The 27205-nt window shown below is 46.2% G+C and overlaps 1 protein-coding gene across 3 annotated transcripts in view; it reads right to left on the bottom strand.

Annotated features, from left to right (window-relative positions):
- SPAG16 (sperm associated antigen 16) overlaps positions 1–27205 on the bottom strand; it is a 988711-nt gene that overhangs the window by 774975 nt on the left and 186531 nt on the right. For all 3 annotated transcript variants that reach the window (XM_059727149.1, XM_019492271.2, XM_019492270.2), the window contains exon 10: positions 10166–10296. In XM_059727149.1, coding sequence (XP_059583132.1) covers positions 10166–10296 — 131 coding nt within the window. The remainder of the gene's footprint in view (positions 1–10165; positions 10297–27205) is intronic.

Here is a 27205-nt window from a genome sequence, read left to right as displayed (position 1 = left end):
CAATGTTGTCCACATCCCTCTTGAAGTGGGGTGCCCAGAACTGGACACAGTTCTCCAGCCGTGGCCTGACCAGTGTCGCATAGAGGGGGAGGATCACCTCCTTGGACCTACTTGAGATGCACCTGTGGATGCACGATAAGGTCCAGTTAGCCCTGCCGACCATGACCTCACGTTGTCGGCCCATGTTCATCTTGGAGTCAATAATGACTCCAAGATCCCTTTCTGCCTCCGTGCTCTCAGGAAGGGAGTTTCCCATCTTATAAGTGTGCTGCCAGTTACTACTGCCCAAGTGCAGCACCCTGCACTTGTCAGTATTGAAACACATCCTGTTTTTGTTAGCCCACCCTTGCAACCTATCCAAGTCTTTCTGCAGTCTCTCCCTCCCTGCTAAAGTGCCCACCTCTCCCCATATTTTGGTATCATCAGCAAATTTGAACAGGTTGCTTTTCACCCTGTCGTCCAAATCGCTGATAAAGAAATTGAACAGTGCAGGCCCAAGGACTGAGCCCTGGGGGACTCCGCTGCCTACTTCCCCTCAGGTTGAATATGACCCATCCACCACAACCTTCTGAGTATGACCCTTCAGCCAATTCACAATCCATATGACCGTGTAGGCATCGATGCCAGAGTCGCCTAGTTTTTTAATGAGGATGGGGTGGTCGACAGTGTCAAAGGTCGTACTTAAGTCCAGAAAGACTACATCCACGGCGACACCTGCATCCAATGCTTTTGTGACCAGATCATAAAAGGCAATCAGGTTGGTCTGACATGACCTGTCCTTAATGAAACCATGCTGGTTGCCCTTGAGCATCATCCCTGATGCTGACCTGTCACAGATGTGCTCCTTGATGAAGATTAGCAGAAGACACCCATAATTTCTTGAAATATTCCTCACAAACCTGAGTTCCACTGAATAAATATTGCCTGCGTTACTGTAAGAGTGTGACTGTGTCCTTCCCGGTTCCCCTCAGAGCTCACCTACCATGACTTTGATTGAAAGGAAAAAATATTCTGTGTTTATCCCTGAGGGTGAGAACACACCACAGACCACCCAGATGGTTAACTTTCTGGTGCTATCTTTATTGGTATAAGGGTTACATTGTTGTTTCCTTCCTGCTAATTGCCTCATTAGCAGAGGTAGCGGTATGGCTGTTCTAATTAACACCTAAGCCAGCGAGTCTCCCGGCTGTTTTAGCCAATTTCGGCTTGTACAGTGTTCTCACTGCCAGTCACCTCATTGACAGGAGTGTGTCTCAGTTGTCTCAATCAGCTCTCTGGTGGATAGACATCTCTGCTATGATCCCTCCATGCCCAGGGCTGAGCCCGCCACATACCCTGGCTGCCTGGTGGGGCAAATGGCTCTGCAAGGCTTTCCCCTCCATGCACTGCCCCAGGGTCCTCTGCCTCTGTGTCTCTCATCCAACTCGGCTCTGTGGGGTGCCCTGGATCCTCCCTTAGTTGCCTGTGCCATCTACAGACATTGGGTAGGTACCCCCACTCCTTACCAGAGGATCGTAGCTATTCCTGTCACTGGTCCCCGACTCCCTTTGAGGTCTTGTGCCTCCTCCTCTTCCTCTCTCTCCTCATCTGTGGTGTCTGCCTCTGGTGCTCGAGTGCAAAATATGGTCCCTAGCAGCTGGGCTTTTGTAGGTGGTGGCGGGTGTAATTACCCTGATCTTCCCTAGGTGTACAAAGTCCCTTCACCTGTGTATCATGCTCCCCATGGTTTCCTGCCCCCGAGGCTATCCTAGTAATGGGGCTTCTGCCCAAGCCCCCGTTACAGTCAGTTAAGCCCACATTGGCTTTATGATATTGCAAAAGTAGTATACTTATACCAAATAGAAATATATCCTGATTTCCATTTCCAGTGTCATATAAATAGACAGTTGTTAAATAATACCATGCCATACCTTTAAATAAATTTAGTTTTTGAAAATGATGTCATTTCTATTTAGGTTTCTATAAGACAGATCAGGAACCCATTTATGAAAGTTGGGGCTTACAGAATTTCATAATTTGTTGGATTTTGGGAGCATTGCAAATCTCAGAAATCAATAGCTACAATACTAGTAATTTAGACAAGAACAGTTGGAAACTACAATTTCCTTCATTCTCTTGGAAATGAATGTCAGATTATCATGTGCTAAGACACTTTACAAGAAATATTTAAACAAAGTGATGTTTCTTTTCAATTACTTCCTTTCCCATTTTCATTGATTTGATGTCCCTTTCGATAGAATCACTAGAGAACGCAGCAGCAACTACCTTGAAATAACTCTTGTTAATTTAAGTGTCTAAGACCTGTAGTTTTTCCAAGTAGTGCAAGAGTATAGACCATATGATTCAAGAGACAAGTAAAGGGATTTACAAGGGAATAAGGAGTTCAGTGTTAAATCCAAAACTTGTAGTTTATTAAATTTTGATAGAGATACTTTAAAATTCATTTCTTATATTTAAGGGAGGCAAGGATTTTTGTAAGTGATATCTTTAATCAGACCATCTGCATGGTTGGGATAGACTTAGATAAGGGATCTGAAAAAGAATGCATTGTATATGAAACCTTGTCTAAGTCTATCCTAACCATGTAATTGGTCCAATAAAAGCTGTCACCCACAAGAAATCCTTGCCTCTTGCATACTTTTTGGACCATCATGGTACAGCATCAATCCACCATTTCCTATATTTACATTTTCTAATTTTCTTATAAAATATTGAACCAAAGCAATACCTATACTGTTTGAAGACACAGTACTCACCCTCATTTTAAGTCATTATTTCTATATGTAAGCTTATATTTTAGAGTATTATCTGAAGTTAAATAAGTGTTCTCCCTGCATTGTTCTTTCAATTACATTACAAGCAAATTCTTAAGTGTTTCAAAATAAGTATAAAATCATCCAATTTATTTTTATTTCAGTAAATTGCTTTCTCAAATGGCATTATATCCTTAAGCTGTGATATCCATTTTCTTAACTGTAGAAAGTACTCTGGATTTCTAGTACATTTCAGTATATCTCCTAAAATTAAAAGAACTAGAAAAGGGATATACTGATCTAGAAAAATGCCTCCAGTAACATGCAAAAGGCACCATTTAGGAAAGAGGCCACCTGGATTATTATATTTATAATTTTTCTCCAGTAGGTTCACTTTAGGATACCTGAAAAACACACAAAAGAGGCAGGGGTGAAAACGGGGATACAATGATCTTGTCAGACCTGCTTTTGACACTCCTGCTGTCTTGGCTGCCAGATGCATGCAGAGGGGCTTTCTGTCACCACCACATTCCACTTTTCAGGTCTTCTTCTGGTAGAAGAGTCTTCTAAAACATTACACTTCAGGAGGTGTTTTTAAAGAGTAAAAGAGTTTTTAAAGAGTTTTTAAAGAGCTTAATGCAGATGTTAACATTCAAAAGTGACTTATGAAGGAAACTTTTTACATGTTAAAATGCTATCACATATGAAACAAGCCATTAACTAAACTTACCATAATTAGTTAAAATGAAAGAGTAAGCCATACAGTAAGCCTGCCTCTCTGCTGTCTAGGTATCCTATATAAATAAATCAAGTGATAGGGTAACCTTAAAGGTTTCATTAGGATTACTGTTCAACCTACCAGAATCTACTGAAAACCAACCCTGACTGTACAATTCTCTATTTTTCACTCAATTGGTGTCTCTCCTACCTACAGTTATCATTCCACATGAAATAATGGTTAACCTCCTGTCCCACAATATATCTGCTGGGTATGGAACCACCCTCCCTACCAGTGTTATTGGGTATTATGAGGCAGGCATATTGTCCTACTAAAATCTTGGCAGAACTCTTCTGGACAAGGGATACAAGTAATCCTCTAGTACGGGCTGTACAAAGCAGCAACACAGTTACTTGCCCTTCCAAGCATTTTCTCCATCTGGACCTGAAAGACTTTGTAATGGGCAGCCACACAACAAAAGGAGATTCAAAATGTTAATGCATTTTGAACAACCATATGAAATAAGATCATCGAGCCCATCTGTCGCCAGGACCCCTCGGCACGAGAGGTATGCTACCTCCCTGGAGCAAAGATTCGGGATGTGACGGAGGTAATCCAGGCCAGGATCAAGCCCACCGATTATTACCCCATGGTCCTAGTCCATGTGGGTACTAATGATGCGGCCAGGAGAACCCCCGATCACTTGATGGCGGACTACTGTGCTCTGGGCGGCGTGCTGAAGGAGTTCGGTGCCCAGGTGGTTTTCTCTTCCATCCTACCAGTGACCGGACGAGGAAGACGGCAGGAGAACTGCATCAGAGAGACCAACTGGCAGCTTCGGCAGTGGTGTCTCGAGGCAGGCTTCGGCTTCCTGGACCATGACCCGCACATCACGACGAGGGACATGCTCAGCTGGGATGGGCTTCACCTGTCCCCCAAAGGTAAGCGTGTGTTTTCTTCTAGGTTGGCAGATCTCCTCCGGCGGGCTTTAAACTAGGCTCGTCGGGGGGAGGGGAGTACGAGGGCAGGGGAAGCTGTGGACCACCAAACCATGTGGTACCCACAAGGACAGCCCAGCCTGAAGAAGGAGAACATTGGGAACCTGAAAGCCATGGGGAGGCCAGCACAACAGAACAGGTAAGGAACAAGAAGGTAAGAAACAATGGGCCCCATGGGACTGGGAGCAGGGGGGCAGCAAAGGCGCCAGTCGCAGGGCTCAAGTGCCTATATACTAATGCTAGGAGCATGGGGAACAAGCAGGATGAACTAGCGCTCCTGCTTGCACTAAACACCTATGACTTAGTGGGGCTAACAGAGACCTGGTGGGATTCATCCCATGACTGGGCGGTACATATTGAGGGCTATAGATTGTACAGAAAGGACAGGTCGGGGAAGAAGGGGGGGGGGTTGCACTTTATGTCAGTGAGCAATATACATCAACCCTCATCAAGACAGAATCCGAGGCGGAGGAAGTAGAAGGATTGTGGGTTAGGCTACATGGGGGGCAAGGAGAAAGGGATTTGGTGGTAGGGGTCTGTTACAGACCCCCACACCAAGGGGAAGAAATAGATGCGGGGCTCCTGAGGCAACTCTTGGAGACCATAAAAGCTAAAGAGGCGGTAGTCATGGGGGACCTAAACTACCCGGACATCTGCTGGGAGACGCAGACAGCAAGGTCCCATCGCTCACGCAGGTTTCTAACTTGTGTACAGGACCTCCACCTGACACAGGAGGTGTATGGTCCCACTAGGGGGAATGCCATACTGGATCTGGTATTGGCAACGGGAGATGACATGATAGGGGACCTCCAGATCGGTAGCTATCTGGGAGACAGTGATCACCTTATGATAGAATTCAACATAAGACGGCGAGTGGGTAAGGTAACTAGTAGGGTGAAAGTGCTAAACTTTAGGAAAGCTGATCTCATTGCACTCACGCGATTAGTCAAGGAAGCACTGCAGAGTAGGAGTTTTGATGGGATGGTTGCCCAAGAAGGGTGGCTGTGCCTAAAGGAAACGATCCTTTGGGCACAAAGCAAGACGATCCCCGAGCGAGGCAAAAGAGGGAAAGGGGCCAGGAGGCTTCCATGGCTGACCAGAGAAATCCAGGGCAGCCTAAGGGCCAAAAGGGGAGCACATAAAAAGTGGAAACAGGGTGAGATCACTAAAGATGAATATACCTCCTCTGCTCGTGCTTGTAGGGAGGCAGTTAGGCGGGCCAAAGCTACCATGGAGCTGAGGATGGCAACCCAAGTAAAGGTCAACAAGAAATTGTTTTTTAGATACATAGGGAGTAAAAGGAAGGCCCAGGGAGGAATAGGACCCCTGCTAAATGGGCAGAAGCAATTGGTGACAGATAGAGGGGACAAGGCTGAACTCCTCAACGAGTTCTTTGCCTCAGTGTTCCTAAGTGAGGGGCACGACAAGTCTCTCACTGGGGTTGTAGAGAGGCAGCAGCAAGGCGCCAGACTTCCATGCGTAGATCCTGAGGTGGTGCAGAGTCACTTGGAAGAACTGGATGCCTTTAAGTCGGCAGGCCCGGATGGGCTCCATCCCAGGGTGCTGAAGGCACTGGCCGACGTCATTGCAGAGCCACTGGCGGGAATATTCGAATGCTCGTGGCGCACAGGCCAAGTCCCGGAGGACTGGAAAAGGGCTAACGTGGTCCCCATTTTCAAAAAGGGGAGGAAGGAGGACCCGGGCAACTATAGGCCGGTCAGTCTCACCTCCATCCTTGGTAAAGTATTTGAAAAAATTATCAAGGCTCACATTTGTGAGAGCCCGGCAGGACAAATTATGCTGAGGGGAAACCAGCATGGGTTTGTGGCGGGCAGATCGTGCCTGACCAACCTAGTCTCTTTCTATGACCAGGTTACGAAACGCCTGGACACAGGAGGAGGGGTGGATGTCGTATACTTGGACTTCAGGAAGGCCTTCGATACGGTATCCCACCCCATACTGGTGAACAAATTAAGAGGCTGTAATGTGGATGACTGCACAGTCCGGTGGGTGGCGAATTGGCTAGAGGGTCACACCCAAAGAGTCGTGGTAGATGGGTCGGTCTCGACCTGGAAGGGTGTGGGCAGTGGGGTCCCGCAGGGTTCGGTCCTTGGACCGATACTCTTTAATGTCTTCATCAGCGACTTGGACGTGGGAGTCAAATGTACTCTGTCCAAGTTTGCAGATGACACAAAGCTATGGGGAGAAGTGGACACGCCGGAGGGCAGGGAACAGCTGCAGGCAGACCTGGATAGGCTGGACAAGTGGGCAGAAAACAACAGGATGCAGTTCAACAAGGAGAAATGCAAAGTGCTGCACCTAGGGAGGAAAAATGTCCAGCACACCTACAGCCTAGGGAATGACCTGCTGGGTGGCACGGAGGTGGAAAGGGATCTTGGAGTCCTAGTGGACTCCAAGTTGAACATGAGCCGGCAGTGTGACGAAGCCATCAGAAAAGCCAATGGCACTTTATCGTGCATCAGCAGATGCATGACAAATAGGTCCAGGGAGGTGATACTTCCCCTCTATAGGGCGTTGGTCAGACCGCAGTTGGAGTACTGCATGCAATTCTGGGCACCACACTTCAAGAAGGATGCGGATAACCTGGAGAGGGTACAGCGAAGGGCAACTCGTATGGTCAAGGGCCTGCAGACCAAGCCCTACGAGGAGAGACTAGAGAAACTGGACCTTTTCAGCCTCCGCAAGAGAAGGTTGAGAGGCGACCTTGTGGCTGCCTATAAGTTCATCACGGGGGCACAGAAGGGAATTGGTGAGTTTTTATTCACCAAGGCGCCCCCGGGGGTTACAAGAAACAATGGCCACAAGCTAGCAGAGAGCAGATTCAGACTGGACATTAGGAAGAACTTCTTCACAGTTCGAGTGGCCAAGGTCTGGAACGGGCTCCCAAGGGAGGTGGTGCTCTCCCCTACCCTGGGGGTCTTCAAGAGGAGGTTAGACGAGTATCTAGCTGGGGTCATTTAGACCCAGCACTCTTTCCTGCCTATGCAGGGGGTCGGACTTGATGATCTATTGAGGTCCCTTCCGACCCTAACATCTATGAATCTATGAGCCAAAGAGCAGGAAGTAACCATTCATGTGATCAACCAAAATCCATCATACCAGGTCAAAAATTTGATGAGTACCATAATGGCTTGTCACAAGTTTTGGTATTCAACCAAAAAAGTTCACATTAATTTTCATCAATGTAAAATTGCTTTATAAGTTTACACACTGGAATATTACAGCAAAATAAAAACAACCCCTTTAGTTACCAAAATATTTTACCTCCATTGGTTGAATATTATTTATACAACAGATTTGCAAAAACTAACTGGATGTTTCTCTAATATTTCTAACACTGTTTTGAAAAGCTCTCAATTGACATAAAAGACACCATATCATCAAAGTGTTATATCAATTAAAACAATCTACCTGTGTATTAAATTTATTGGATTTAACATGAACTGTATGAAATTAAGTGAGAAAAGACAATCTGTTCTTAGCCTCAAAAATTTAGAGACAAGGCACCTGCATTCTGATTGTGGTGTGGACAATGTATAACAAGTATTAAAGATCTATGAGTAGCAAATGAAATCTCCTGGCATTTTTCAAAATCTCATTTACCAAAAAACATGTATAGATAATTCATCAGGAATTTCCAGACTTTGCTATTAGCTGTAATCTATTTTGAAAAATGACTTTTTAATGTTTACCCTTTCTCATCCACCAACTAGCAGGCACTTAAATGTCAAAGCTTACAAGTCATTGTACACTTAAACTAATCTAAATGTAAAAGTCTAATTCTGATTTTTGACCCAAGGAAACAAGATAAATTAAATTGTAAAAAAAGGCAACATTTATAAATCAGTCTAGTATAACCTGAGTTACAGTCATCTTTAAATAACATTTTCATTAGCATGTGATACTAAAACAAATCTGCTAAAAGGAAGCCATTTTTAAATCAAGTAGGGCTGCTTAGCCACTCCTCCACCCTAATCCTCAATGCATCCTGTACAATCCTATACTATGGCAGTTAAAACTGAGTTGTGGCATTTAGAGTCGATCCAGACCAGACCACTGTATTGTAGCTGGAGTGCCTGTTACAGAACAGTGCTTGCATCCTTAACAGCCTCAAAAAGATGACTTAGAGTAGAGAAAACGAAAGATCCATCACAACAAAGTTCCTGTTTTCTGTAATGCTATGTTTTGCACTGCAACGTGTAAGGTATGGACAGTTGCAATGTGACACTACAGGGGGTCTCTTGCACCCCCAGCTTCTTACACTGCTACATCCCTTCCTTTTTCCAAGGAACTGCTGCAGATCCTCATCTGCTGTTTCCACCAGTGAAGCCACAGAGATGGTTACCCCTGCAGCAGAGGCACTAAAAACAGCTGATGGCTACACTCTGGAGCAACGGACAGCAGCAGCAGCAACTGTCAAATGCAGATCCTGTGGTATAAGAAAAGCAGCTCTACTCATCCCTCTCCTCTGCCAGGACTGCCATCTTTGACGGCTGCTGCTTCTGGTCCAATCCCAGTACGGGTCCTGGAGCAGCAGCTATGAAAGACAGCCAGACCAGAAACAGCCCTCTTCCCTGCTGGGAGCAGCAACAACTGTCAAACACAGCCCTTCACTCCCTCAAAGGGGAGAGCGCAGGCTGTCAATGATTGGGCTCATTGACAGACCCCCCCTGGAGCTGGGGTGCAAATTAGCAGTCTCCAATACCCCCTGGCTGGAGGACATGCCGCAGAATGCCTTCACAATGACTATGTAGAACTCTAGCCAGGGGACTCTGAATGTGTGCATACCCTCATAGCACTCTTTTTGTGGCATGACAAAGTGCCAAGACAAAAATCAGTGAATATTTTGAGAATATTCTCCACAAGAAAAGAAACAAAGCCATGTCTATAATGTTCCTTCCAACCATGGGTTCACCACTGAAGAAAAACTTCTAAATGGAGTGCACCCAGCACCTGCAACTAGGCAATGTAAACAGCTCAAGAGTAGCCTCAAGCAGATTTGAGTTCCTCCTCCGTGGCAAGCTAGAGCTGTTGTTTTTATTTCCATGAAAGCCAGATTTATGTTCCTAAAATATCTATATGGAAAGGTCTGTGTAAGGCAAGCTCAGTTAACATATAGATACGTCATACTTTCAACTATTTGTAATGTACACATATTAAGAATGTTTCTCAGAATGTCTACTTTTCATGTGATTCTGAAAACACTACTATAGAATGGACATTAGAGGTGCAAAGGGCACTGAGAAATATACAATTAATTGGTGATAGTATTTTTTTTTCTTACAGGCCATATTCTGATCTCTGTTAACCATTAGTAAAGCAGTGTATGTGGAGGAAACCCATTGGATTCAAAGGACACATTCTAGACTTACATCAAAGAAATATAAATTAGATTTGTACAGTAAACAAATTGCATAGGAACCTCAGTGAAAATGTATACATCTTATAAATAAGAGTATATGCCTCCTGGTCAAGAATTTGGTACAGTCCATTTGGTTTGCATACCCATCGAGTATCTTGCACAATTTGTTTTAGGATGCTTGAGTAGGAACAGCATTTTGGCATAAATAATCATGTGAACATTTTCTAGAAGAAAATCCCTATGACCTGTTCAAACAAAATTCTATACTTATACAAAAGTACAGTAAATAGAATAAATTATTAATGGTTCCTACCAGCTCACTGCTAGATCATGCACTCTTAAAGTGTTGCTCAGCTTGTATAATCCAGGTTTCAATGGTCGTGTACATTCTTTGACCCGAGCAAGGTTTGGGTTCACTTGAGTATCTACAGGGAACTCTGAGTCCTAGGGGAAAAAAGGAAAATACAGTGACTAATTCTTGGTTGGGGGTGGTACTGCACAAGGTCATGCAACAAATCACCTATTAATGTATTTTGTCTATTTTTTCTACAAAGTGCTCTGAGAAAATTTCTGAACAATGATATCACCATAGTTTTGTTCTAGATAGAGCTCAAACGATTACTGTCCAGGAACTAAGGTAATAGCAATTGTTAAAAACAAAGTTAAACCCTTTTCTTTTTTTCTAAATCTAAAAAAACCCCAGATGTATATATTTTATGTAAGTAGCTTTTGATCTGTGATGTATGTGTAAAGTGAGAAGTGTTTTGCCAACCTACATAATTTTTTGTCAGTAAACTTACAGCGAGAACTTTTCAAAGACAAATGTTTCATCTTTTTTCATGGTGAATACCATATAATAAATCACTGTTTCAGGAACAAGCTAACCCAGGCCGGTATTTTATAGAGCAACCTGAGTCTGATATTAATTAATATAGAGAGTTTTGGAGACAAATTTTAGCTAACTGAGGCTCATTTGCACTCGGTAAAACTGTAAATTCAGGCATATATACACTAAAACCATGATTAATGATATAAAGAATGCAAAATGAAAGAATGCAGAATATTTGTGCAGGCATCCTGATACCAGTGCGTGGAAGCATTCACAATATTTGTGTTTTAACTCTCTCCCATATTCTAGGCTTCTCACTTGTCTTTTTAGACCGCAAGTTCTTTAAGACAAAGTCTGTGGACCAGAGACACATCTGAGATTTTAAAAAGTGTATTAGATTGATTTACAATCTAATACAAATCACTAAGGATCTGTTTCCTGAATAAATATATAAATGTAGAACCTTTAAGAGATAGCAATACTTAGGAATGGGAAATATGGTTTCAGCTGAGAAAATAGGAATATGGGGTGAAATCCTATCTCCAGTGAAGTGAATGGCAAACCTCGTATTAAGTTGAGGCGAGGATTTCACGTATTACCGTATTTTCTCAAATAGAAGATGACCCTGATTATAAGACAACCCCCCCAAAATTAAATTTTATATATAGAATATTTATAAATTCGTTATAATTTTCCAGGTATAGAATCTAATTATTGGAGGTCTGCGTTGAATCCTCCCACAAAGGAACCAGGTGCTAATAAGCCCCTATTCATGACTGGAACTAGATATTCTTGTCACAAGTCCTGGGATGTTCCAAAAATTCATATGCACATAAGGTGCAGGGCAACCTGGTCTGACTTCACCTCATGGAGGGCCAGGCCACACAAATCTCAGGCTAATTAGTTAAGCTGAGAGGAGCCAGAGGATTCTGGGTGAATTGTATGCAATGTCATGGCTACCACAACTTGCAAATGAGTCAGTAGTGAGGGGCACTGTGCTGAGGTGAGGGGCACTACCCATTAAGCACAGCATTATGGGTATGACTTATCAAATGGGTTGTGTGGCAACCCTGAGCTGTAACCTGAGCTGGATACATTCCAGAGGAAGTCCTTTTTCAAATATATAGGGAGGATGAAGAAGGCACCAGGAAACATGGGGCCCCTGCAAGATATGCCAATACATTTCTCCTTTGTACCTAGCATGGGAAACTTATTGAGAGAGGGTTGAGACTATGCCCTGGGGTCCCCTTGGTTCAGCTGTCTAAGGGAGACCACTATTTGTGCTTCAGACTGAGGGAAGCACTAGAAGTTCTTGCAGTGGGTCAAGCACCCTCAAGGACTACTAGGTCTATGTTTCCCAGAGGGCACAGCTCCAGGATCAGTCCTGACTCTGGGTGGTAGCTGTGTTACCCCCAGGCTTGTGGGTGTGCTCCAGGGAGGGGGTAAGCCAGATGTGAGGACCCCCCAGGGAGGCACTCGAAGCCTGGAAGGCGGTCAGGGGCGGTGAGGTGGGATGCACTCTGTACTGGCCCACCACAGGTTGCACTAACCTGTTCTTGTGGTAGGTCCCATCAGTACTTTTGCCCAATTTGGACCATGCTTAGCGTTGGCTTCATTTACTCAACTTCATAGTTGGTTTTTCAATACTACACAATTTTACATAATAAAATAGTTCTTTTCCTAGAACCTTTAGTTTCTGCCTGTTTCAAGAATCTGTCAAAAAGAACTAACCCTACAAAACAAAACTACAAAGTCACTAGGTTTGGTTTATTCTGGTTTGGGTTTTTTTGTTTGTTATACTCACTGCTAAACCAACAATTTTACAAATGGATGAAACTAATCAACTCAAGCCCTGCAGACTTGGAATTAATTTCACTGTTATTGAATTACACTGTTCTGACTTTACAGCATGGGACAATGACTCTAAAAGCTGATTAGAACAGAAACTGATTAAGGGAATAAATAATCCTATATTACTAAAAAAAAAATGCAATAGCTACTGAACTACTCACATAATTACTAGGAAGACTGCATATTGGCAACATGATTAGGTAGCCCACTTAAAGCCAACTGTTAATTGATATAATCAATTCAAATGAACTTTGCTGAAAAACAATCCTGATCTTTTAGAACCTAATTCTGCCATATCTCTATACCTCTATCATTCACATGAAAGAGAAGTTTAATTCATCATGCACATAAATTACATATCCAAATTATCCTGGTAGGAAAATGAGAAAATGTAAAGCATAGACTAAGAATGGTAGTTAGCTATGTTAGTCTGAAGTCTGGCAGCAGGCGAAGTAGATTATCACTTTATGGACTAACTAAATCAAAGATGCATAAGTTTTCATGAGCTCAAGCTCAATTCACTAGATGCTGTGAAAAGACATTCATTGAACAGTGTATCAAATGGAGACAGTGATTTGAATATAAAAAGACAGGGAAGGAAGGTAGGGAGGGAAGAAGGGAATGGGAGGAGACCAAGGACAGTTTCCAGTTCTGAGGGAGGCAAAATAAGCAATAAACCCAATGGGCATGTCCAGACAAGTGCACACGTGCCTCTTGCAGCATTTCAAACCAGTTTGAGATTCTGCAATGAAAAAATGTTCCCCATACTGCAAACATACAGCATGGGCTCAAAATGTGATATCTGAATATCCAGGTATCAAAAAATAACCCAGGGGAAAAAACCAGGGCAGGGCATGGTCCCAGATCATACCCTGGGTAACCAGGAAGCTGGTCCTCCAGAGAGATGCCCTGGTTTCTGGTCACAGCATCTCTATGGTGCTTCTGCTGCCCCAGGATGTGGGGCACACATGCTTAGTGTGCCGAGGAAAGTGGAAGTGCAGCTAGGATCAGGTGCTGTTGGGGGTAAGTAGGAACTGTGGGTGTGGGGTTATGAGTATGGGGAAAAGCTGTGCTTGAGTGGAGGGACTATAGTGAGGCTCTGTGTTGGGGCGGCTGGTTGGGGGGGGTCCCCCACAGGGCCCACAGCCCCATCCCTTCAGCAGCAGAGGCTGTGGGGTGCTCAGGGCCCACTGCTGCCAGGCCCCTTGTGGTGTGGTGTGGCTCTGATCACCTCAGCTGTTTGTTGTGGGTGTGGCCTGGCTCAGCATGGCACCACACAGGGCTGTATGCCTTTCTGCAGCCCCAGGGTTGCTCACGCTGTCACCCGGGGGCCAGCACCGCTTGCAGAGACCGCATGTCATGCCGGGGCAGGTTCTGCTTGCACAAAAGCAGTCCAGTCTGGCGGCATGCGGGTCCTCTGCATGCAGGACACATGGTTCCCATGAGTGGTACTGGGCCCCAAGTGATAGTGTGAGTGGCCCCAGGCCTACAGAAAGATGCAGGGCCCTGTGCAGCGCCACGCCGAGCCACACTAGTGAAAAACAGCACAAGCAGTGCCGGCTCTGTGGTGATCAGGGCTACACCATGCCACAGGGAGCCTGGCAGCAACAGGCTCTGAGTGCTCCACGGCTGCTGCTGCTGTGGAGGTGAGCTGTGGGCCCTGTGGGAGGGAGGCTAGGACACTGCATAGGGGAGGTTTGGGCCATGCAGAGGTGGCTGTGGGCCCTGTGGTGGGGGCTGGGGTCCTGCAGGGGGGGTAGTCCATGTGCTGTGGGGGGGGTTGTGCCCTGTGGGGGACAGGGGACCCACCCCTCCTGAGCAGTCCCCCCACACAGTCCCCCCACACCCACAGTCCTCCCAGAATCTCCCAACTACCCACACACCAACCCAAATCCCCCCACATCCCTCCACACCCACCCACACACCCACCCACATACCCCACATGCCTTCCCCTCTCCTAGAAACCCCACATCCCCCAACACACACCCATCGTGTGATAAGAAAACCAAAAACAAACATCAAAACATATAGATATTTAGAATTAATTTTATTATGATGATAGAGACAGTGGTAGGCTTCCTAATTGCTTTAACATTGTAAATATAGCAATAAAACATTGCCAAACTGATCTCTCTCTCTCTAGTCTTTTGTACTAATTGTTGGAAGAACATGGATTTTGGGGTATTTTAAAGAGTAAATTTGGGATGCTGCTTTAGCAGTCCAGCTGGCACAAGGGGTAATGTCTCCAGATACCAATTGGATGGGCCCCAGAAGCTCCTATTTGTCCATCAGATTACCATGGGCAAGGCCCACCTGGCTAACTGGTAGCCCCTTTTTACGGAGGCTAATGGATGAATGGAACAACTAAATTCCTGGGACATCTAATGAAAAAAACAGGAGTGTCGTGTGGCTCAAAGGGTCACAACATGAAAATAAGTGCGCCTGAGGGGGGCACTGAGCAGAGCCCCCTGGGCCGCACCCCCCCAGTCCTCAAAGGCTTTAAAGGAGCCGGTGGATGCCACCCACTGGTGCTCTGCCCAGAAATGTGCATGGACAAGTGAGCGGAAAGTGGCCCTGCAGTCTCTGGGCACCTTCCTGGCCACAGCCTCCTTCCTGGTCAAGTACAGGGCCCACTTGGCCAGGGCCAGGAGGAGGTTGACCTGGAGGTCCCGGGACTTGGTGGGGCTGCAGATGGGGTGACCAAAAACAAAAAGGTGGGGGAGTGAAATTCAAACAGAAGCTCAGGAGAAGGTTCTGGAGGTGGAGGGGCTGCAGCCTGGTGTGCACTCGAGGGTCATGTACACCCGGGTCTCACTCTGCCCACAGAAGGGGCAGGAGGCCAGGGTGTTCATGAAGCTCACAACATACACACCTGTGACTATGACTCCATGGAAAAGCCACCAGCTGAGGTCCCCAGTGGCTCGTGGAATGAGGGTGGAGTACACACTCAGCCACTGTGGTGCCCTTGACAAGCAGGTCCCACCACCTGGTTCGCAGAAGCTCCTGAGAGCAAGCAGCCCTGAGATGCTTGCCAGGTCAGCTTTTTATACTGCTGGGGCCAGCACAGGTGCTGGCCCCAGGCTCTAGCTCCCTCAGCTGCAAATCCAGGAGGAGCAGGGCAGGGTTATTTTGCCCCAAGTCGCACAACTTGCCCTACACCAAAGTGCATGTCTGGGCACGTACGCTCAGCCAAAAATCCCTGGCTCAAAATTCTGCCACTCCTATATGAGTTGCTACAAGCACACATGACTACATGTGTGGATGTGCCCAAAGGGGTCACAAAAGCTGATCCAGATAGTGGGATAAGAATCTGTAGTCCCTGTTTAAATCATATTTAAATACTATCCAGTCTGGATGGTTTCTTGTTCCACAATTTAAAGTTTTTCTAAGAACATCTACTCTGAGATGAGTGATGGAATGTCCAAAGAGCTTAAAGTGTTCTGCCACTTGGTTGTGTGTGGACCAATTGGTGTTCATTTGTTCTTACATGTAGGAATTGCCCCATCTGTCTAGTGTTAACAGTAGAGTCGCACTGTAAGCAGGTGATGATTTACATGACATTGATAGAGGAGCAAGTGAAAAATCTCAAATTGGTAAATCTCATGTTATTTGGTTATCTGATTATGTGGTTTATATTGACAAAGGGGCACAGTCGGCATCTGGATCTGTTGCAACGCCTGGTGCCTCAGTCAGAATTGGAGTTAGGTAGCAGGTAGCTGAAAGATACTGTTTGAGGATGGGGAGCTGTCTGTAAACCAGGACAAATCTGTTCCCCGTTGCTACCTTGAGACAGTTGTCCTTTTAATGAGGGGCTGGAATGATGTACTCAAGGTGTTCCAGCTGGAGGCCGCATGTGACAACCAGAGGGATTTTGTGGTCCTTGTCTCAGGGCTGGTACTATGGCAATTAGGAGCAAGGTCTGAGTCTGGCACTTGACCATTCTATCAAGGATTTTATCAGTGGCCGGAACTAAATATTATTTTATTGCTAGGGCCACAAGAACTATTTGTAATATGACTTTCCTACATCCTCGTATTATTTTTAGATCACACTAGTAGACAGTAAATAATTAGTTTTAAAGTATATGGTAATTCATTGGGCTATGAAGAGCAAATGTTTTAGTACATTTATTGAAAATATTAGTATTTCATACAGAACTCGTTTATTCAAGCTATATATTGATTGCATATGGTACCAATCTGTACACCAAGGAAATTTCAAAATGGGGTATTACAGAAAAGAGGTATTTTTTGGATGAGAAATGAGAAAAGTCCTAGCTGAAGTAGAGGAGATAAGTAACACTTAGTGGCTGAATGTTTCTTTGTATAGAACAATTAAAACCAAAATGCCTGACTAACTCTGGAAAGGAAGTTTCACTTGGAGTTAATTACTATGTGGCCGGAGGATCAAGAAGCCTGGGGCTGAATCTGCAAATGGACTTGAGTACTGGAACACTCAACGAGTAGCATAACTAGTGGGGGTTGGCAGAGACCAACTCAGGGCACCAATATGGCCCCACCCCCTAGGAGTCTTTGCCATGGCATGCACAGCTCCATGTCTAGTAGTGTATTTGAGGGGGAAAACCATGGAATGAAATAGCAACCTGAACAAGGAAGCTTTGCTGCTCCACAACCCTGCAACTAGAGGCAGGGAAGGGGGGGAAAGCAAATAAGCCACCAAGAGTGGCCCCTGGGGAGCCCATGCTGCTGCCTGTTCCTCAGCTGGAGCAACCCAAGCCTGTGCTGCTATAGCAGCAGCAGCAGCAGCTGTACCAGATGTTGTCCAAGTAAGAAGAGCCAGGTCAGGTAAGACTCTGCTCCCCCTTCCCTTCTGGCCCCTCCCTCACCCTGCAACTCTCTAGTGGGCAGCATAATTTTCCCCAACAGCTCTGCCCAGGATGCTGAAATAGCTCTCTATGCCTCTGCTATCAGCATTACAATGTTTAATGCCTAAAGGCCTGGCTTTCAGAATGGAAAGGACAGTTACCAGCTAGGCATCTGAGTTAACTATGTAATGTGTGAGGAGGGTTAGGCACCTCAGAATGGAATTCACAAAGAACCAGCATGCTGAGCAGAGAGCTGCCAAAGCTAGCCTGTTAAAATCACTGAGGAAAAAATGTGTCCCATATTCCACACCTCTGGGGGGCTTTCAACTGGAGTAGGGCTTACTTCTCTTTTTTAAGGATGTCCACAGACAGAAGAAAAGGAATTTTATAAAACAGATCAATCATTAGAGTACTCACTCAGAACGGGGAAGACTTGGATTCAGTGCACTCTGAATAAGTGAATCCAAATCTACACCTTCTACCTCCTAGGTAAACACTCAACACCTCTGCTGAATTCTTTGCAAAAAAGAATTCAAGATTCATTGGACCAGGGAGAGGGAGCAAGAAGGCGAATGACTCTGAAACCTACTGGGATTCGGGCACTCTCCTGGAAGAAAGGAGATCTGAATGCCAATCCATGCTCCAAGGTCTATCTGTGCATTCTGTCCAATGAATACTTTATGCCAAATGAATACACAGGCTATGGACCAAGATATAGAGCCAGGGTTGGACTTCCAGTGTGTATTTATACACATCTGTTAAAAAGGTTACACAGAGGATGAATACTGTATGAATATTTACATTAGATTAGAGAAGGTTGCCTTACACTAGACAGCTAGTATTTGACTGAAATATATAGATAGGCTCAGGATGCAAAACTGATTTCTGTATTTTGCATGCTCAAAGGCTCCAGGGTGTTTGGACATAGGATTTTGGGTTTTTTTATTACACAGATGGAAGCCAGGAACAATACTATAACCTGATTTCAGGTTCAAATGTAATCTCATTCCAAGATTTAGGTTGACTTGGTCAAGGGTGTTTGTCTGAGCTCATTTTTTTAATAAACTTTATTTTATGACTTACTCTAAAAGTATTAGAAGTATGTATACTTCAGAAAGGATAATGCTGATAAACAGTTAAAATATACATTTAACAGTACAGCCTCACATCTCTGACCAGTATGAATTCTTAAATATTTTCTAAAAACTAGTCAGCAGGCTAGATTTATTACCTAGTCTAATTAGATAGGCTAAATGGGCTTTATTAAAAAAAAAAAGATAGTCATTTAAGAATGTCAGCAGAGTACTTAAACTTACACAATATAGTTTAGAAACAAGAAAAGTAATTATATTCTTCGTTACAGGCTTAAAAGAATTCTGAAGTCCCAACTGACCCTATGTGCCTGAAACATTCACAAAATACCCTGTTAAGAAAGGTTTCATAAAAAAAAGATTAAATTACAGTTTTCTTTAAAATTCACATCACTCACTAAAATTAAGAATGTAACAGGATCTACACATTTTAATCAGAGCAGGCAGACACAGCAGTGTTGCTCACATTCTTTTTTAGTGTTTGCACTTGAAATCAGTGGTAGCTGCTCAGTGTTATGCTTAGGGTGAAGGAATAAATGGAGTGGAATCAAATTCCCAAACTGTGGACTATAAAGGATATATTCTTTTTTCACATTCTGAAACCTGTCTGCAATTCATGTTCTATAAGTGAGCTACGACCTTAAAAAGTAGTCAGTAGAGATCTCGTGAAGGGATGGAACAGATCATTAGGGAAAGCAGATATAAACATTGCCATACATGGAAATGACTTACAATATAAAGTAGGTCCCTAAAAATATAGATCTATTTAGTGTCGGCAGATATAACATAACATTTCATAATTATAAAATGTTCCACAGCAGGGCCTGCCCTCCACACCAGCTCCAAGCCCAGAAATCAGTTACTCACTGGAGCAGAGAGATAGCTCTTGAAGCTTTGTCTCTGGGGTAATCACAGTAACATTCAAGAATCAGTTCATTACTTTCTGTTGGTGCATTTGTTCAAAGTCACGGGGAAAATCTATGGAATCTTCTGTCTCATCTTCTAAGGCAGTGGTTCATAAACTCAAATGGCATCTGTCAAGCAACAGGCTACCTAACTCCCATTCTGATCAAGCCACCAGGCCATGTAATGGACCCAGGTCCCAACTGTACCTCTACACCAACACAAACCACATCATCACTCCACTAAATAACATAGATGATAACATCTGAGATTCATTTACTTGCTCCTCTACCAATGTCACATATGCCATGGCCTACTTATACTGCCTCCTGCTACCTACATTAGGGCGTGTGTAGATAAAACGGGGGCCCTAAATTGAAGCAGTGGGTTTTTAAACCAACCACTTCTATTTAGGGTGAAGTAAACCCCCGTGCTATGCACACACCCCACACTTTTCTGCCTCTCTGGCAGTGGGGAGGGGAGGATGAGCTGCCAGCAGGCAGAGTGGTCCCTGGGCTGCAGGGGGACCTGGTGCTTCACTCCATGGCAGCAGTGCCACCCCCCCTCCCGGTGGCACCTACCCGCAGGCACACGACTCAGGTGGTCCTGGGGGGCACTACAGCTGTGGAGGGAAGCACTGGGCCCCTGCGCAGCTCAGACAGGCAGGTAGGCTCGGGGGGCGGGAATCAGGCTCACTGCTTTTCTTGGGCAGAGCCTGCCTTCTCGGGCTGCTGCCAGGCTGCCTGCTGGGCTTCCTGCAGAGCCGTGGAGCTGTACAGAGCCCAGTGCTTCAGTCCGTGGCTGTAGGGGCAGCAAACTAAAACTCCTCCAAGGAGTTTTAGCTTGCTGCACCCCGTCTTTTAAGGTGCGTTATGCTGCTTAATTTCCTACAGTGGCTGGAATGAATGCACAATATGCCTCTGAGAAGTGCAAACAGTGACACCATTAAAGCAAGCTAAATGCTTTTGCACTGCTTTAAAGTGTTGTGCATACACACCCCTCATTTCATCTATACACGGCCATACATACAATACATACATACAATATTGTCATACATACAATAGTATGACAGAACGAATAGATGCTGATTTGACATCAAGGCCAAAAATTCTGTGTGAGAATACTTTAACTTCCCTGGACCATCCATTGCTGAGCTAAGAATTGTTGTTCTTAAACAACAGAGCTTTAGAAACCAACTTGAACATTAAGTTGCAAAACAAGAATACATCCACAAACTGGATTATGTTAAGTATGGTCTATACAGGCATTGCAGATTCCTATCTCATTACTTGGTTAGCTTTTATGAATCCTATGTCCCTACATGTTTATTGCTTTGTGTTTCTCTCTAATGTCCTCTGCCTCTTTCAGCACTGCCCTCTCTCTTTCCTTCCCCGACTTCATCCCCTTCCTTGTCTTTGTATTCAGATTACTATTCTGTTTTAGAGACTACTCTCTGCATGCCCTTTCATAGCATTTGGAGAAGTGAACTGTTGCTCATCAAAGCTTATGCATCTCTGATTCAGTTAATCCAGTGATTCTCACAGAATGCTATAGCACCATGATTCACAAAGATAAACCCAGAGATTTCAAATAGGAATCCCTAGTGTTAAAAACATTCTGATCTGCTGTAGTATTTCTGAGTTCTCTGCAACACAAGAATTGCTCTATTATTTTTCTGTAGTGAAAAAACAAGTGAAAACTAGAAGCTGGTATTTTTGGAAAGGTGCCTTGATAGTCTTAAGGGGTGCCTCAAGTTTAATGAGGGATGTTCTGAATCTAAAAAGACTGAGATCCATTGAGTTACTCTATGGATGCATGTACATGAGATGCATTAATGCGCCTTAGTCTAGTTTACTGCACAGTAAAGGTGCGTGTCTACACGTGTGTGACCTGACTGCAGTAAAAATGACTAATCGTGACTAAATTTACAGGTATCCAATTTAGTCGCAATTAGTTAATGCACAGTAATGCACATGTAGACGTGACCCAGCACTAAGTTTAGTGCTGGGTCTGCCCTGCCACTAGGAGGTTGTCTGAGCACAGCCCCAGGGCTCCTGGCTGGGATCTTCTCCTGCCCCATGGTTGAGCTGCTCTCTGACAGCCCTTAGTAGCAGGCTATAAAAGTCTGCAGACATTTTGTGCCTTGGGGTACACCACATAGAAGCCTGGTGGGTCCTATGCAAACCCCAGGACCCCTGCAGGCCTCGTGTGCCCCTCCTGGGCAGAACACAGGCTGCCTCTGCCTGGCCTGTCCCTGTTCCAGAGCTGCTGCTTGGCCACAGGTGAGTGCTGCAAAGGGCTGCAGCTTTCTGCACCCCCTGCCCAGCCCTGATATCCCCCCAGGGCTGCTGCCTTGCTGTCTCTAGCAGCAGGGCCAGCACCTGTTCCCTGCTGTTTCTCACCCCCAACAGCATCTCTTGTCTTTACAGGTCCTGTAGTGAAGTGTCTCTGCCACACGGCTCCTAGTCCCTAGCCATGACTCTGAGCTGGGTGCTGCTAGCAGCTGTCCAGGGCAGCATCACAGGGACAGTCATGTGGAGGCCCAGAAAGCTGACACAGGACATCATGAACTCACCATCCTCCCTGTCAAGCCCAGGCCCTGACCCTGCCTACATGTGCATGCTCGTGCCAACTGCCCAGACCCTCAACTTGACCCAGGAGAAGGCTGGTGGCCTTGTGGTGCTCTGGGGTGGTGCCAAGGTGCTGAGGCAGTTCGAGCAGGGCAGGCACTCCAACACCCATATTTTTGAGGCCTTGTTGGGTGGCATGTGGAAGTGAGAACACTCTCGGTTGGCAAAGCAGTGGCACATTAAGGTCAAGGCTTTGTGGGCACAGTGGGTGTCTGTGACCAACTACAATCATCGGTCTGGTTGTGTGTGCAAGACCATGGCCATCATGCGGGAGCTGACCCAGATTTTGGTGCCTCGGGACCCAGGCCACACCCTTATGAATTTCACCAGCAAGGATGGCCTGCCCAAGCCTCCCCTCACTGGAGGAGGGGACCTCAGGTGTTCATTACCCTACCCTGTCCTCCTCCCCAGCTGCTGCATCCAGTGGCACCACGAGGAGCCCTGGCCAGCGGCTGCCTTGCCATCAGTACAACACCAGCTCCCACCATGAGGAAAGGCCAGCAATAGCACCGCCTTCCACCAGCGGTACTAGCTCCTCCCCAGGGGAGAGGGGCCCTGGCCAGGCACCAATCTGCTGCACTCCACAGGCCATGGACACTGGGTATAGCTGGTCACCCTTGAAAATGGGGAAGCCCGTGCCGAGCCACCAGCTTCGCCAACGTTGTGCACATGGCAAGTACCACACTGCAAGAGGGCCTTCCCAGTACCCACCACTGCCCCTGCTCCTGGCAATGGCCCCTGCCCCACTGCCTGCCTAGCTTTCCCACAATCCCCTGGCCCTGTGTTCCCCACCTACAGCATACAGAGAGGCAGGACACAATTTAGAACTTCATTCAGCAGCCCATGTCCCTATAGCTGGGCAGGCATGGGCCTTTCACACACCAAGGAAAGTGTCAATGCCAGTGGCAATGTCCTCCTCAGCAGCAGGGAGCAGGGACACTAGTGCTGCCACAGATAATTCCCCAGGTGGTGGCAGAGGTTGCGGGGCAGCCCAGGCTTGCCCCCTCACCATTGTAGCTTAGGGTACCAAACCAGGAGTGCAGATATGCCCGGAGCTCCAGGAGGGTGATTGGCAGCAGGGTGTAGTGGCTGGAGCATCCCTCATCCTTTACAAAAAGCTCATCATGCACTCCCTGGGGCACACATGGCAGGGGCACACGAAGGGCACAGCAGCAGAACAGGGAGGGGCTCATCCCCAGAGAGGCCCTCAGTGGGGACAGCAGGGGCACAGCCAGCCCCTCACCCCAGCTGTCCAGGAGCCCCATGCACCCTGAGCCTGGGTGGGTGCAGCAGAGCGGGTGGCCTGCAGGGGCAGAGGTTGGGAGTGGGGTCCAGAACTGTGGCAGCAGGTGCTGCCAGCAGCCTGGCCTCTCTTGCCTCAGGAAGGGGGCAGAGTAAGCAGGCTGCATGTGGCCAGCACCTAGCAAGCCGCCAGTCCCAGGGGAGCAAGTAGAGATGGGGGCTTGGCCGACAGCTGCCTGGGCCCAGGCCTCCCCATCCAACTTACCATGGTCCCTGGGCATTCATGCATGGTTGACCCATGATCTGAGGCCAGGCAGCACATGGCCTCTGGTGCAGAGCTTCTTATCTCTGAAACATTCCAAACTTTCACAAAAGGCTTCTTTCTTTTGCCTCTGCAGGGCCAACATCTGGACACGGGGGAGACTCCACCAGCCCTACCAGGGATGTGGGCTTCAGGTCGCCACCACCCAGAGCTGGAGCCACCCGGATGCATCGGCTGCACTAGCAGTGCATACTGGATAGGGCCTTCCTGCTCCAGTGGCTGGTGGCACTGGCAGAGTGGGTAGCGTAGGAGCCAGCCTCATTGGCACAAACTATCACCCAGGAGGAGGCGCAGGACCAGACGCAGCAGGAGCAGATGGAGGCCCAGGAGCGGGAGTGCATTGGGCCCAGGCAGTGGAAGCCAAGGATGCTGACCGCTGGACCCTGGACACTGTTCTGGGCCTGGCATTGCATCCATGCCTCCCACTGCCTGGCCCCTGTCCATGGCTCCACAGGGCCTCTGTGTCCTGCCCACAGCCCCACAGCAGGCCCCCACATGGGCCTGGGAGGAGGTCCTTTGGTACCTCCTGCTCACAGGAGTCCCTGACCCAGACCCTGGCCCATCTACCTGGGTCCGGCTGCTTGCCCCCATGCCATGCACCTGAGGACCCAAATGTGCCTCGCAAGGACATTGGCTCTGCACTAGGGCAGCTGGAGAGTGAGCTGCCTGCCTTTAGGAAGTGCCATCCCAGGTGGATGCAGCATGAGGCCGCCACCCACTGAGGTTGCCACAGCCCCCAGACCAACAAAAGAATGGCCCAAGGCTGGGGTGCTGGGCCCCAGGCTCTTCTGCCTTGAACTCCTCCATCCCACTACTCCCCACTCTGGGACAGAAAAACATAGATGTTTTAAACAGTTTTGTGACATGGGTTTTTTATTGTTGGTGGCAAGGAGGGTGGTGTAGGGGCTCTGTTTCGTGGGAGGGGGATCTGTGTGTTGAAGGGGAGTGGGGAATAGGGTGAATGTTGTGAGGGGAATAAAGCTTTTTTATTTCAAACATGTCTGGCCTAAGAGTGGTGCTGGGGGTGGGCAGGGGGTAGAGGGTGTGTGGGTGGTGGGGCAGGTGGACTGGAGCAGGGAGTGTAGGAGGAGGGGGTCAGCTAGGACCTCCTTCACCTGGTGCCCTGGCTGCTGCTGATGCATGAACTGGTGCCCTAGCAGGGTGCATAGCTGTCATGGGGCCTGGAAAGGGTAGGGGGACCTGTTGAGGCCAGGACCATGACCAGCAGGAGCATGGGACATTAGTCATGGCTGTCAGGGGCAGGGCTAGAGCAGCATGGTACTGGATGTCACTGGCAGGGGCAGGGGTTGGAGCAGCCATGGTGCAGGGAGGTAGGGTGGTCAAGGAGGGAGGAGCCTTGTGCTGCCCCTGAACTATGCACACAGCTCCTGGCCAGGGAAGGAGCCAGCCATGGATCAGAGGGCAGGGCTGTGTTTTCAAGATAGCTGACAAGTCCTGGCAGTACGTTTTGGTTTCTAAAGATGGCTGCCAAGTGCTAGCAGCTAGGGCCAGACCTTAGGGCTCCTCCTGGTGGCTACAGGGGCACATGGCAGGGCCGGAGGGATCTGGCACTGAATTTAGTGTCAAGTCTCTGCACATGTAGACACCTGTGAAAAATTGTTTACTATGCATTAGCTGAATGCACAGTAAATTTGACTGTCACTAATTGGACCTGTAGATGCACTGTATAGGGTTCAACTCCACCCTGCCTTCTGTTAATCATTAGGAGCAAGAGACCCAATCTGTTCAAGCTATTTTGAAATTCCCATACTGCATTTTTTAAGAATGTACATACCTTTGAAAAGTTGGCCTTTAAGAACAATCCTCTCATTTATATTTCTATGGAGTACTTTCCAACTAAAAATGCCAAAATAAGGATGACAAATTGAGGCCCATAGTTTTTTTTTTTAATTATTCTGACTTAAAAACTAAAATTCATGTATCTTTGGACTGTAGCCCATTCTTCTAAATATGAAATGTGTGGTTCTTTTCTAACTACTCTTGATACCTATACTGAGAGTTAGCTATATAAAATGATATAGGTGCATTAAAAATGAAGGTAGGTGTATAATGGGGAATACAAAACTGGATAACCAGATTAGGCACCTAACATTTCAGTTACATATTTTTTTTAAATCTCTCTAGGTACCTAGCTACATTTTTAGGTGCCTAAATATGTGAGCATGTAATTCTAACCATGAGGTCAAATGAGTCTCATAAAAATTGAAATTTTACTCAAATCAACAGCTGAATCCTTCATGTTCTGACTGGAACACATAGGTATGTTATTTTTTCTATGTACGTAAATAGACTATGGTAAATATTACAAAGTATAAAGGGTGAATTTAATAACAGTCTTCCAATACCTGAAGGGTGTTTATAAAGAGGATGGTGATAGTCTATTCTTTCTGACCACAGGAGACAGAACAAGAAGGAGCAGAATTAAATTGTGATAAGGGGAATCTACATTGCAATTAGAAAGAATTTTCTACTTATTAGTGTGGTTAAACACTGGAAAAGACTTTGTAGAGAGGTTGCAGGATCTCCATTACATGAAGCTTTTAAGACTAGGTTAAACAAACACTTGGGTGACATGATTTAGGCTGAGATGATGCTGCCTTCAGCAGAAGGCATTAGGACTAAAGCACCTCCTGAGATTCCTTGTATCCCTTTTCTTACAATTCAATGATTTTTTTTTGAAAAACTTCAGAAAATCTTCAAAAAGCCAAATTTGAAAGGGGCAGGAGGGAGAGCAAATGGAGACTGAAAAGTTTAGTACAGTGTACTTGAGAAAGATGTTTGGAAATTCATATGATCTCAGTCCCTGATTCCTACTATATGTGGGCCTTAGCAACTTTTATGTGCTCCCTGCCAGCTCTGCTGTTATCTCTTAGAAATTCTGGACATTATAAAATGTTCATGCATGTTACTAAACATGTCTTAAATCACAGCTTAATAATTATTGTGTACATATCAACAACATATGGTTTTTGTAAAGTATGCACCTGTCAACTTCTAAACAACAGCTAAAACAACAAATTAGCATCACTGGACTCATTCATCTTAGAGCAGGGGTTTTCAACCTTGTTTAAGGAGCGTACCCTTTCTGGTGGGTACCCCTTCTGGAGTGTACCCCTTCCAGGCAAGGGTGGGGGGTGCTGACAGCTGGCCAGATACAAAGCTGGCAGCGTGCAGCAGTGTCGGCAAGCAGCGCGCAGCGGCAGCGTGGTGTGGTGAATGGTGGGGCGGGTAGCTTACACACGACAGCCGTCACTGCCATTCACCACTCCATGCCACTGCCAGCATGTGCTGCTTTCCTGTACCACCGCATGTACCCCCTGGGGCCGTCCCATGCGTACTCCCTTGTTTCACTCTAAGACAACTTCTGTCTTAGAGTGAAACAAGCCAACATAACAAATCCACATTCTAAACTTAGGGCATTTAAGTACAAGTATTTGTGAAAAAAAAAATCTATGAAAAATAAGATATTATCTAATCTTTTCACCGAACAACCCTTTCATTTTATGACCAGCTATACTTTTCAGGCATAAGGTGGCCAAAACCACAAGGATAATATGATAAAGCACAAACACTTGCATTACTTCTAAAATTCTTGTTTTTAAAAGGCATATTTCTGATATCCCTTATCAGTTTCAACTA

This window comes from Alligator mississippiensis, chromosome 4 (genome assembly GCF_030867095.1).
Source record: "Alligator mississippiensis isolate rAllMis1 chromosome 4, rAllMis1, whole genome shotgun sequence".
In the NCBI taxonomy this organism is placed as follows: Eukaryota; Metazoa; Chordata; order Crocodylia; family Alligatoridae; genus Alligator; species Alligator mississippiensis.
The sequence above is the reverse complement of the archived record's forward strand: the minus strand, read 5'-3'. Positions and strand labels throughout refer to the sequence as shown.